The 12,359-nt window shown below is 39.3% G+C and overlaps 2 protein-coding genes across 2 annotated transcripts; both read left to right on the top strand.

Moving 5' to 3' along the window:
• Positions 1 to 1,056: 1,056 nt before the first annotated feature.
• Positions 1,057 to 1,986, top strand: LOC132242308 (olfactory receptor 4C16-like). The gene has a single exon (XM_059711207.1). The coding sequence runs from the start codon at positions 1,057 to 1,059 to the stop codon at positions 1,984 to 1,986; it is 930 nt and encodes a 309-aa protein (XP_059567190.1).
• A 7,510-nt stretch (positions 1,987 to 9,496) lies between these two features.
• Positions 9,497 to 10,423, top strand: LOC132242307 (olfactory receptor 4P4-like). The gene has a single exon (XM_059711206.1). It carries the CDS (start codon positions 9,497 to 9,499, stop codon positions 10,421 to 10,423), a length of 927 nt encoding a protein of 308 aa, XP_059567189.1.
• Positions 10,424 to 12,359: the final 1,936 nt, after the last annotated feature.

Here is a 12,359-nt window from a genome sequence, read left to right as displayed (position 1 = left end):
GTTGGCTAAACTTGCTTGGAAAGTTCAGGTAAGTTATTAGAAGATGTTCTATTTTGCTAGTGTGGTTTTGCCTCCAGATCATTGTTACCCATTTTTGTTACAAGTTCCTTTCAGAACCCAAGATGAAAGGTGTTAACGCACCTCTGGAAATAGTGAATGTGGTCATCCACAAAGACAAGCACTAAACCGAACATCAGTGTCGGGAAGATAGGAACAGTGTCAAAGCTCTCCCTGCATTCTTTCAAGGCCAAGGATTCATGTAAAACACGTCAGATGCTTAAGGTAATCCTTTCTCTGGGTGTCCAGATCCCCAAGTCTTACTTGGCTGTGTGGGCTATTCTACTCCAGGGTGTGGAGCTGACTTACTAACTTATTTAAAGTTGATCTCAGGTTTTTTTAAAAAATTATTTGTAAGTTGGGAGCATGTTTATCTGTCTACTATACATAATAGGTAGGAGGAGGCCACATTAAATTAATGATGTGAATGTGTTTTGTAATTAGAATAGTACTAAAACAATCAGATATGATATTTTAAGAGGTAATAGAGAAAGTTCAATGTAAAGACACTCTAAGCACCTACATGGCACAAGGCATTGGGTTTGGCATGATGGAGAATATAATCCCGAGAATATGTAGTTTCCAAAGTTTCTTATTCCAAAAAGGAAGCTAACTGAATTTCAGCACAGTATGTAATAATTTAAGAAAAGCTGCAAAGCGAGCCTTTAGAGAACTGGAGAGAGAATTTCATTTTTCACAAAATGATCACCAAAGGCTGCCACAGGAGAGTTGTACTTAAAGGGTACTATAGGAAGGTACAAAATTCACAAGCTTATTTGGGGCTCATAGGACCCTATAAAGTAGTCATTACAAACTCAGGCTCAAAAAATTGAGATGACATAATAAGAAACCACAGCTACAATGTCCATGATGAGGAATATTTATTTTTCTTAAGATATTTCATCAAATCACACTTTATGTCATGAATTAATTCCTTTATCATTATTATTTTTGCAGATAAAATATTTTACACTCACCCTTGTCCTCTTTCATGAAATCATGCAGCTGAATAATAATGTGACTGAGTTCATTCTGCTTGGATTGACCCAGGATCCTATTAAGAAGAAAATAGTGTTTGGCACTTTCTTGCTTTTTTATTTGGCGATGTTGCTGGCGAACTTTCTGATTATTACTACTATCAAGACCAGCCGGACACTTGAGAGTCCAATGTACTTCTTCCTTTTCCATTTGTCCTTATCTGATACCTGCTTCTCTACCTCCGTATCCCCTAGAATGATTGTGGACGCCCTTTTGAAGAATACTACTATCTCTTTCAATGAGTGCATAGTCCAAGTCTTTTCATTCCATTTCTTTGGCTGCCTGGAGATCTTCATCCTGATCCTCATGGCCCTTGACCGCTATGTGGCTATCTGTAAGCCCCTTAACTACATGACCATCATGAATCAGCGGGTCTGTGGCGTGTTGGTGGCTGTGGCCTGGGTGGGGTCCTGTGTGCATTCTTTAGTTCAGGTTTTTCTGGCCTTGAGTTTACCTTTCTGTGGCCCCAATGTAATTGATCACTATTTTTGTGAATTGCAGCCCTTGTTGCAACTTGCTTGTGCGGACACCTATGTGATCAATCTTCTCTTGGTGTCCAACAGTGGGACCATTTGTACAGTGAGTTTTGTCATGCTGATGTTCTCCTATGTGGTCATCTTGCGTTCTCTGAGAAACCACAGTGCTGAAGGGCGGAGAAAAGCCCTCTCCACCTGCGTCTCCCACATCATCGTGGTCATCTTGTTCTTTGGTCCCTGCATTTTTACATACACCCGCCCTGCGACCACTTACCCCCTGGATAAGATGATAGCTGTGTTTTATACACTTGGAACACCTTTGCTCAACCCTTTGATATACACACTGAGGAATGCAGAGGTGAAAAATGCCATGAGGAAGTTCTGGAGCAGGAAGCTCGTCTCAGATGACAAATGATGACTGGAACTTGCAAATTTTTCTTCATAGTTTGGACCTATCTAGAAGAAGCCCACAGAGAATATTATCTTCTTATTGTGGAGTTAATATCATGCTAATTTGGGGCATTAGAATTAATTTCTTCAGGAAGAAAGGCAATGTGCACACATATACTGGGTGGTGTCAAGTCAGTTATATTTATTTATATATTTTTTATTTTTATTTATTGATTTAGAGAGAGAGTAAAAGAGAGAGAGAGAAATTGATTTGTTGTTCCATTTATTTATGCATTCATTGGCTGATTTATTTTAAAAATAAATATTTTTATTGATTTGAGAGGAAGGGAGAGGGAGAAAAAGATAGAAACATCAATGATGAGAGAACCATTGATCGGCTGCCTCCTGCATGCCCCACACTGGGGGTCAAGCCCGCAACCTAGGCATGTGCCCTGAACAAGAATTGAACTGTGAGGCTCAACCACTGAGCCATGCTGGCTGGGCCATTGGTTGATTCTTTTATGTACCCTGACTGAGTATCAAACCCACAACCTTACAGTATGGGGATGACCTCTACCCAACTGAGCTATCCAGCTAGGACTCCAGTCAATTTTAAGTAGAAGAAGATACAGCCCAGGAACAAACAGCCATCACTGTTCCCTGCTTTTCTTGCCTGCCTACTGTCACTGTGATTTTGACCTGGTGTTTTCCCTGCCCTGCTTCATGTTGGCTTGTAGTGTTCTGTTTATACTTACACATTATGTACTTATGTCCATCGTTCAGCAGGCTCTTCTTCCTAGTGTCTCATTTATTAGACACTGTGTTCTAAATGTCTGAGCATAGACCTTCAACTTGCTTGTTCTTCCTGACTCAGAAGAAAGCATTCTATTAAAATAATAGTAGGATCTTCATGTTTTAAGGGACAATATATAGATAATCTAGTTAATCTCCCTTTAGTTCTTGGGATAATATTTCAAATTTTTCTCATGTTTACCTAGATCCTTTTGGTACAGTGACAGAACGTGGTGAGAAAGTTCACATTTTGAAGGAGTTTTTTTTTTTTGAAAGCTTTTAGCTATTGAGGTTGCACTCATTATTCTTTTTCTAAAAACTACTTTTTTTTTTCTCCTCCAAAAATGATCCCTTTGAATTTTGGGGAAGTACTAAGTTTTCTCTTAATCATACCAATTATGGTAACTTGTTCATAACATTGAGTTATTATGATTGTCACATAGTGGCCCAAATTAAGGTAGATATATTTATGTGGGTTAGAAGTAAAGGAGACAGTAGTTGATGGTAGAGAATTTTAAAGTAATAACCAATTAAAGACAAAAAATGTTATAATCAGAGGAAGATTTTTAGGCTAAAGCAGAATAGTTACATCACAGGTATGAATTATTTTTAGCGAGTTTTAATATAATCCAGAAAAGACAGTAACTTCAGAGAGACTGAGATATTTGGATGAAAAATATATTAATGCAATAGAGATGGATACCACCTTTTGTCACCATCTGTCAATATCATTGTCTCTAATTACATGATCACTAAGAATCTTTCTGATTTCAATGTTTTCTTATTTGCATTTTTATCTACATAGAAAAGTCAACATGAGTATTTGTTTTAAATTTGGAACTTCCACTTCTATTTATAAATTACTAAATTATATTAAGATTACTAAATCTGTGTTAAATTTTGTCATACTAGGAACTTTAGAACTTCTTTAGCATGAAAAAAAAGATGATAATTTCTCTGTGTGAGAATGTAAACCTGTGAAAATGGAAAGTGAGGTCATTTAGGTACTGGGAGTGTGATGGGATAACTTGGGGTATGAAATGCAGTTATAGGAAAGACAACATAATGAGGAAAGGCTTTGTGGAAATAGGGACATTTAAGTCTGACCTTAAGCATGTTAAGAAAAAGCTGAGCACCGTCAACATCTATACTAATAAAATGGTAACATGCTTATTAGACCAGATAGACTGGATGTCTTCCAGATGTCCTTCCTGACAAAGCCAGGGGCATGGCTGGCATGCAAATCACCTGTGGCCCTTTGCCCAGGCTGACCATGTCCCCCATTGGGGACCCCCTGCCCCGATACGGGGCCTCTTTGAGGACAGGCCAGCCAGCCCCCACCCATGCACCAGACCTCTATCCTATATAATAAAAGGGTAATATGCAAATTGACCCTAATGGCAGAATGACCAGAACAACCACCGGACCAGTCACTATAAGGAACACTGACCACCTCTTGGTCCCTTCCCCCGTCTATCAGGCACTGATCACCCAATGGCGAATGAGGAACCGGGGGGTGGGTGGAGGTGGGGGGCAGGGCCGGCTGCAGGGCCACTGGCACTGATTGCATGCCAGACCTAGGGACCGTACCTGCACATGAATTTTGTGTGCCGGGCCTCTTCTACACTAATAAAAGGGAAAAATGAAAATTGACCATACCTCTGCTATGCCCACCAGCCAATCAGGGTGAGTATGCAAATTAACACAACAAAGATGGCAGCAGCCACAGAGCTGGAGACTTGGGTTGCCCCAGGCGACAGAGGAAGCAAAGCTTCCTGCCTGCACTGGCTGCTGCTCAAGGAGGGGCTGGGGCCAGCATCACTGGGGACCTGGGGAGGCGGGTGGGCAGCACCAAATGCCACCCACTGGGTCTGGGCCCCAACTGGGGACCCGGGGAGGCGGGGCGGGCAGAATCAGACGCCACCACCAGATGTGTTGTGGGTTAATTTGCATATGCAGGCACGGAGCGAAGACTGAAGACAACTGAAGACTGAAGAGGACTGGTTTCTCTGCTGCAGCTGGACCAAAGGCCTGGGTCCTAGGAGCCAGAGAAAAACCGGTGCTGGCAGCCAAGGGAAGGAAACCCTATTGTGCAAATCTTCCTGCAACGGGCCTCTAGTTAATTAATATTAGCCTTGGACATGGAAGCAAAAGGAGGCTCTTAAGAAATATAATCAGTGTATTAGGGTTTATCCCTTCATAGAAAGTAATAAAGCTACTTTTAAGTCCACTTGGTCACTGACCATAAAATTTATATGTAATACTTAACATCACATATTTGAAGCAATTTAAAAGGATTTCTTTGACAGCACACTTGAAAAGTCGAAGCAAGAGCAAATTAAAATCACCAATTTATTTTCATTGGTCTTATCCAAGAATCACCATGGGGATTGCCTGTGAGATGGCACCCAGGTCCTCTCATGCCCTTAAATACTCCTGATTGCAGCTTCCCCAGGTGCTTCCAAGCCCTATGCACTGAGGGAGCTGGGCCTTGCTGCTTATTACTGTGTTGGAGGGAAAAAAGATGAGAGCTTTTGGCGTTTTCCCTGCAGTTTGTGATGTAATGCTCATTCCTTTTATGTGTATACAGAAAGTTAATTTTCAAAATATATTTATTTTAAATATAATTTGAAAGCTGGATACAAAGCATGAGACTTTTTTTCATTGCCTTTCTCCCCTAAGAGATCTATTTGATTTAGAATAGATTTTTTTTTTTGTCTTTTGGCATGAGTTCAAGAAGACAAGGATTTCCCTTCAGATATTGATTGGAATGAACTGATATTCAATATGTGAGTTCCTATTTTTTCTTTTCCTTTTATATCTTTTTTTTCCTTCCTTTTTTGCTTTTGAATGTCCAAGTCTAAGTAAACTTAGTTCTTTGAGTAGCTATGGAATAATCTATCCTTATCTGCTTCTTTTTTTAGGAAATGATATTTTCCATAAATATGTGTTCTAAAAATATATCTCCCTGGTAACTATTTCTTTTATAACTTTTATGGGCTTCTAATTCATGTAAAAATTGGCATTTTAATAGTTTACAAAATGATTTTAAGAGGTCTGTTTTAACAGGAAATGAACAAGGGGAATGCTCTCTTGAAATCTGGCTTGAAACTTGAGATTGTTAGATGCTAGGACAGGAGGCTATGAGAAATAGTGGTGTTTTGTACTCTACTTCAGATAGGAAAGCAATGATACAAAACTATAAAAGTTTGAAAAAATGATCAAATAATTGATGAAGACAGCAATAACAAAAAGAATAAATATTGTAAAACATGGAAAATTGATGACTTTGATACATTAATTGATAAATAATTTAGTATATCACTTGATTTAAAAACATTAGTTATTTGCAGCTGGAAGAATCCATGAATACTAATATTTTATTTCCTGGAGAGGAAATAGATATCCATGTATCTAGAAAATAGTACTGAGGTCATCTGTTCTTTAAGGGTGATGAGGGCACTATAATATTCAGTGCTTTCATGTGACTAAATCTGTTTTCACACTCAAAATAGATCTTAGTGATTTGTATCATGGTAGATGTGTCATATGGAGCCAAAATTTAAATTTCTGTCTACATTTCAATAATAAGAACATATCACATCTTATTTCTGTTCTACTGTCAGGTACTTAGATCACTTCTATCTTCAAAATTTAAATGAGTCTTCAACAAACACACTTCTGAATGCTTCTGGATAGTTTTGCTCAGTTGCTCATAAAGTTTTATATGAACAGACTTAAAATTGTACTTTTATGAAGTTGATAAGTGAGAATAGTATTTCATTACTGTTTAGTTTGCATTATCCTGAATATTTTTACATATGTTTTGGCCAGCTGGAATTTCCTTTCTGTATATTGCTTACTAAAAGGTTTTGCTGTTTTAGAAAAATGGATTACTTAGTTATATATTATTGATTTACAGGATTCATATATACCCCGATTTTGCCAGTTTTAAAAATTTTGATTCAGATGGAATTTGTCACAGAAATTTTAGACATATTATATATATTTTACAAATTTGCCTTTTGTGCTTTGCTTAAAGAAATGTTCCTACTTAAGATATAAACCCATTCTAAATTTTTCTTAAATATTTTTCTTATTTTACTGGTACATTTGCATCTTCAGCCATGTAGAACATAATTTTTTTGTGCCTTTGAGGAATATATTTGTTCCCCAAAAGGAGATTCAAAGTCCTAACATCAGTAACTAATAAGTCCATTATTTCACATCAGTTTGAAATCACAACTTAAACATGGAATGAATTCCAGTATAGTTATGTGTTTATTTATTGACTGCCTTTAAGTCCACTGTTGTGTCTTTATCAACAACTCTTTCTTTGCCATAGCTTGATAACATATTTCTGTTCTGAGAAGGAATGTCTACCTTCTTCTGTCTCCGTTTAAAAAGTTAGCTTAGCTATTCTGGATGTGAAGTGTTTCTGAACTTTGGAACCAACTTTTCAAATTTTACAAGAATTTTGTTTTAATTATTGACTGTATTGTTTAATTTGGAAAGAATTGACATCTTTTTATATTGCTATTCCTTAACCATAAACCTGGTATATCTTTTTATGATTGCAATCCTTTTATATGTTTAAATATAATTCTGGCCGAAACCGGTTTGGCTCAGTGGATAGAGCGTCGGCCTGCGGACTGAAAGGTCCCCAGTTCAATTCCGGTCAAGGGCATGTACCTTGGTTGCGGGCACATCCCCAGTAGGGAGTGTGCAGGAGGCAGCTGATCGATGTTTCTCTCTCATCGATGTTTCTAACTCTCTATCTCTCTCCCTTCCTCTCTGTAAAAAATCAATAAAATGTATTAAAAAATAAATATCTAAATATAATTCTGTATTCAAGTAAGGGATTCTACCTTTTAGGCTAGAATAGGTAACTCACAGTTAAAAAGAACTTTTAATTGTTTATTTTAAACAAATTGTACTACAGCTCAGGACAATTGTAATTGGAGTTTTGTGAAAGTTCCAGAGATTTTGCATGAAGTTAGATCAAGGGTATTACTTGGGGTTGATGAATGGAATTCAAATAAAAAAAATCCATGAACTCCCTAAAATCCTATTAAAATTATCTTTGTATGCCAAATGTTCATTTTTCTAAAACAATTTCATAGGAATTCAGATGAAGTAAAAGACATTGTTCAATTACCTTTATAATCCTTCATAAACAGGCTAATCAATGTGTAGAATTTATTTTTTGTAAAACTGAGCTTTGAGTTTAGCAATTTTGTGATATATTATAGATCAGGTTGCAGAGAGGAAGTCAGAGATGGTGTATAATATTTTGCACCAAAGAAGCACTTCCTTGTAACTAAAATATTCCAAAGACTTGGGCCAATGAGTGTGCAGTAAGCCTGGGAAGGAAAAATGTGGTTCAATTCAAGGAGCTGCAAGGTGGTGAAACAGATGGAGTGAAAAAGGATTTCTGGATGCAGTTAGCTCCTTCAAGAGTGTGTCCTAAAAGCAAGCACCGGAAAGGGTGACTGAAGGACAAAAAGGTGAGAACTCCTGGGTTAGACTGGAAAGTGAACTGGGAAATAAGGTCAATTTCAGGAAGCGGTAAATGCATTAAAAGTCCCTACAATGCAGCAACACTTCCCCCCAAAGTCCTGCTTGTTGCTCTTTTTCTCCCTTCACTTAAAAAATATGTTCATGAAAAGGCTCTTTTTTAAAAAAAAAAAATATATATATATATATACTTTATTGATTTTTTACAGAGAGGAAGGAAGAGGGATAGAGAGTTAGAAACATCGATGAGAGAGAAACATCGATCAGCTGCTTCCTGCACACCCCCTACTGGGGATGTGCCTACAAACAAGGTACATGCCCTTGACCAGAATCGAACCTGGGACCCCTTCATTCTGCAAGCCGACGCTCTATCCACTGAGCCAAACCGGTTAGGGCATGAAAAGGTTCTTTTCAAAAAAACTTTTTCTTGAATTTTTTGGGTTGATATTGGTTAATAAAGTTATATAGGTTTCAGATGTACAATTCTACATATGTGTCATCTGTATATTGTATTGTGTGTTCACCACCCAAAGCCAAATCTCCTTCTATCTCCATTTATCGTCCCTTCACCCTCTTGTACCCCCTTCCACCCCACGTTCCCTCTGGTAATCACCACACTGTTGTCTGTGTCTATGAGGTTTTTCTTTTTCTTTGCTTAAGGCCTTTACCTCGAAAAATGTATAAAGGTTCTAGGAGCACTTTCTGAAATTGTCACCCAGATGTCCAATATTTAAAATTATGAGCTCACTGAAGTCTAAGGACAATACTGAACTTTCAGGATTTAGCACAGGTTTAGTCATTGGAAAGGACTGAGATTATAGTGAGGTCACAGCCCTTGAAGAACAGATTTAAAAATCACTCTTAAGTTATAATACTAAAATTGCCTCTCAAGAATTTTTCAGAAAAAGGACTTTTCATCTTTTAAGTATTCATTGTGTTTTCATGGTACATGAGGGACTTGGATTTATCATGATTGCAATTAATTGATTATTTGTTCTTTTATTTTTACCCTCTGTTTGTCCAAATGAACTGCACTGTACTTGTAGATAGAGATCCTATTTTGTACACTGCTTACCCTTAGCACCAATTATAGTGATTGCATCATAATAAATGATCAATGCGTATTTATTGACTAGATCAGTGACTTTTAAGTCAATAATTTCAGAAAGTTGAGTGTTTCAGGTATATTAACTTCCTCCCTCTATCTGGTCAAACCCACAGAAGCCATGGGACAGGACAACATCACAGAGTTTATCCTCCTGGGACTTTTTAGTGGTGAGGAGGCAAAGGTTGCCTGCTCTGTGCTCTTCTCACTGTGCTATATTGCTGTTCTCTCAGGAAACCTGCTCATTCTTGTCACCATCAGGGGCAGCTGCCTCAGTGAAAAGCCCATGTACTTTTTCCTGAGCTACCTGTCCTTCATGGATGTCTGCTTCACCTCCACGGTGGCCCCCAAACTGATCACAGACTCACTGGCCCAGCGGAAGACCATCTCCTACAACAGCTGCATGGCCCAGATGTTTTATGCACACTTTTTTGGTGGCACTGAGATCTTCATCTTGGTGGCCATGGCATATGACCGCTATGTAGCCATCTGCAAACCCCTTTACTACATGGTCATCATGAGCAGAAAGGCATGCTATGTCCTTGTGTTGGCCTCTGTCATTGGGGGTTTTATCCATTCCATCCTGCATGTATTGATTATTGTCCAACTTCCCTTCTGTGGCCCCAATCAGATAGACCACTATTTCTGTGATGTATTCCCCCTGCTGAAGCTGGCCTGCACCGACACAAGCCTGTTGATTATTTTGATCATTACCACCACCGGGGTGCTGTCCATTCTGACCTTTGTTGCCTTGGTAATATCTTACATCATCATCCTGTCCACACTGAGGACACGCTCCTCCGAGGGCTGCCGCAAAGCCCTCTCCACCTGCGGCTCGCACATCACTGTCGTGTTCATGTTCTTCTTGCCCCTCATCTTCACCTATGTCCCCACAGCTGATTCTGTCAATAACGACAAGGTCTTTGCCTTGTTTTACACCATGATCGCCCCCATGTTTAACCCTCTCATCTACACGCTGAGAAACACGGACATGAAGAATGCCATGAGGAAAGTGTGGTGCCGAGACAAATTATTGGAAGGTAAATGAAGCCTGTGGTGTGTGAGCCCATTGCAGGCCTCTTGTATGTACAGAATTGTTAATGTCAGCAAATGCAGCAGGTACCAAGAGGCGGCATGCTGCCTTCAAAGGTTACAGGCTTGAAGAGACAAGTCCCTCAGCCACTCTCCTTCTCTTCCTTTCCCTTTATAAGCCTGAGTTCAACGGAGTGGATCAGGCAATCTCCAGGTCCCCTGAAGTTCTGACATTCTGGAATTTATGTCGGGCATTTGGAATATTCTGCCCATCATAGTCTCAGACATAGTGAGCATGACAGCACTTTTATCAGGGAAAATTGTAAAGACTGCATGGTTCAGTAGTTGTACCCTGCTTCCAGAAACAGATATCTTGACTGCGACACCTCTCACAGATAGATGGAGGTCCGAAACACTTTCTTTTTTCAAGTTTCCATTGCAATAAAAATACTTTCACATGTTGCTGAATATTTAACTCCTTACATTAACAAATCACTCTTCTAAAAGGATGCAATGCAATGTAATTATATTGTTTACACTATACTTACAGCAGTGATTGTAATTAGCTCTTTGTACCCTATCGCGGTGTGTTCCTGTAATTGGGTATTTCAATGGGATCATGAACATCTTTTTCAATCCCACAATGTAATTCTATGACTGTATTTATGACTTCATTTTAAAATGCTCCATGAGTGTACAAATTGATGCTCTTTATAAATGAGCAACATGGAAAATGTCACATCCTTTGTAAGGCCTTGAGCTAATGAAGGCACAATGCTAAAGGGGCGAATATTCCTGGGTGCATTTTGTTAATCCTTGGTGCTCCTTATGCAAATGGCATATGCTGAAGTTTTCTACAACAATGCAAATCTGTCTCCTTTCCACTCAGGCAGGCTCTGATACTAGGAAGCAATAAAGAAGATTGAACTAAGAAGCAGGTATAGCCATCTGAAAACAGGAATAGGCCAAGATCATTTTTGGTACATTGATGTGGTTCCTTAATTTATGCAAGAATCCTCCAGCTTTGTGAATTGGAATGAACTTCTGACTTTATCTAGGGCTGTCCATTAGCGCAATGTACACCTGAGGAACTGGTCCTAGAGGTAGGGGCACCAAGATTTCAAATATGAGAGACACCGACCTTATATATTCTCATGCTCATCCTCTTCACCATAGTCCCCACTAAGAAATTGTATTGTTTATACTTCATGTATAATTGTCCTCTGTGCAGCAGGAATCCAAGTTTTCAGGTGAGGGTGGCGTTTGCAGAGGTTAGCAATAGGTTGATGAAGATTTTAACAATAGTTTTTCTCTTCCAAAAGAACCCTGCCATGTGTAAACCCTGCCTGAAAAATTAGGGAGCTTAGAGCTAAAGAGGAGAAAGAAAAATAATGAGGTATATTGACAAGGAGATAAAGACAAAAGTAGATCAAGTCAGGGTTTAATTTTGATGTTGACCTTGTGGCAAATAGCTCCCAGTGGAATCATCCAATTCAGAAAGGTGAAGATGAACAGAAATGTCTATAGCTGTATGGGCAGGTGTCTTACTCAGATGCTTATTTTAATAAGCCCATTATTGAAGTGTATGTAGGCCACATTCTATGGTGTTCCTACGTGATAATAGACAAACATGGTAATTGACTGTACCTTCGCTATGCCTCTCATTGGCTAACCAGCACGATATGCAAATTAACCGCCAAGAAAGATGGCGGCTCATTTGCATACTGCATGCAGGGTGGGACAGCGCAGCCACCAGTGCAAGAGCCGCCATTCTGGCCCCCGTGTGCAACCCCAGAAGCCGCCTGCCTGCCGCTCGTAAGTCCGCAGGGAGGCCCTAGAAGCCCCAGAAGCCAGCCAGAAGCCAGTGATAATGCGGGAGATGCGGGTTCCCTGCCCAGGCCTGACACCTCTGGGGGAGGCCTACCCGACTATTGGAGGGTCATGGGGGTCGA

Source organism: Myotis daubentonii, chromosome 9, assembly GCF_963259705.1.
Source record: "Myotis daubentonii chromosome 9, mMyoDau2.1, whole genome shotgun sequence".
Classification (NCBI taxonomy): Eukaryota; Metazoa; Chordata; class Mammalia; order Chiroptera; family Vespertilionidae; genus Myotis; species Myotis daubentonii.
The sequence above is the reverse complement of the archived record's forward strand: the minus strand, read 5'-3'. Positions and strand labels throughout refer to the sequence as shown.

Bases quoted from the DNA above. Each gene is read 5' to 3' on its own strand.
- LOC132242308 (XM_059711207.1), top strand. From the start codon at position 1,057: ATGCAGCTGAATAATAATGTGACTGAGTTCATTCTGCTTGGATTGACC.
- LOC132242307 (XM_059711206.1), top strand. From the start codon at position 9,497: ATGGGACAGGACAACATCACAGAGTTTATCCTCCTGGGACTTTTTAGT.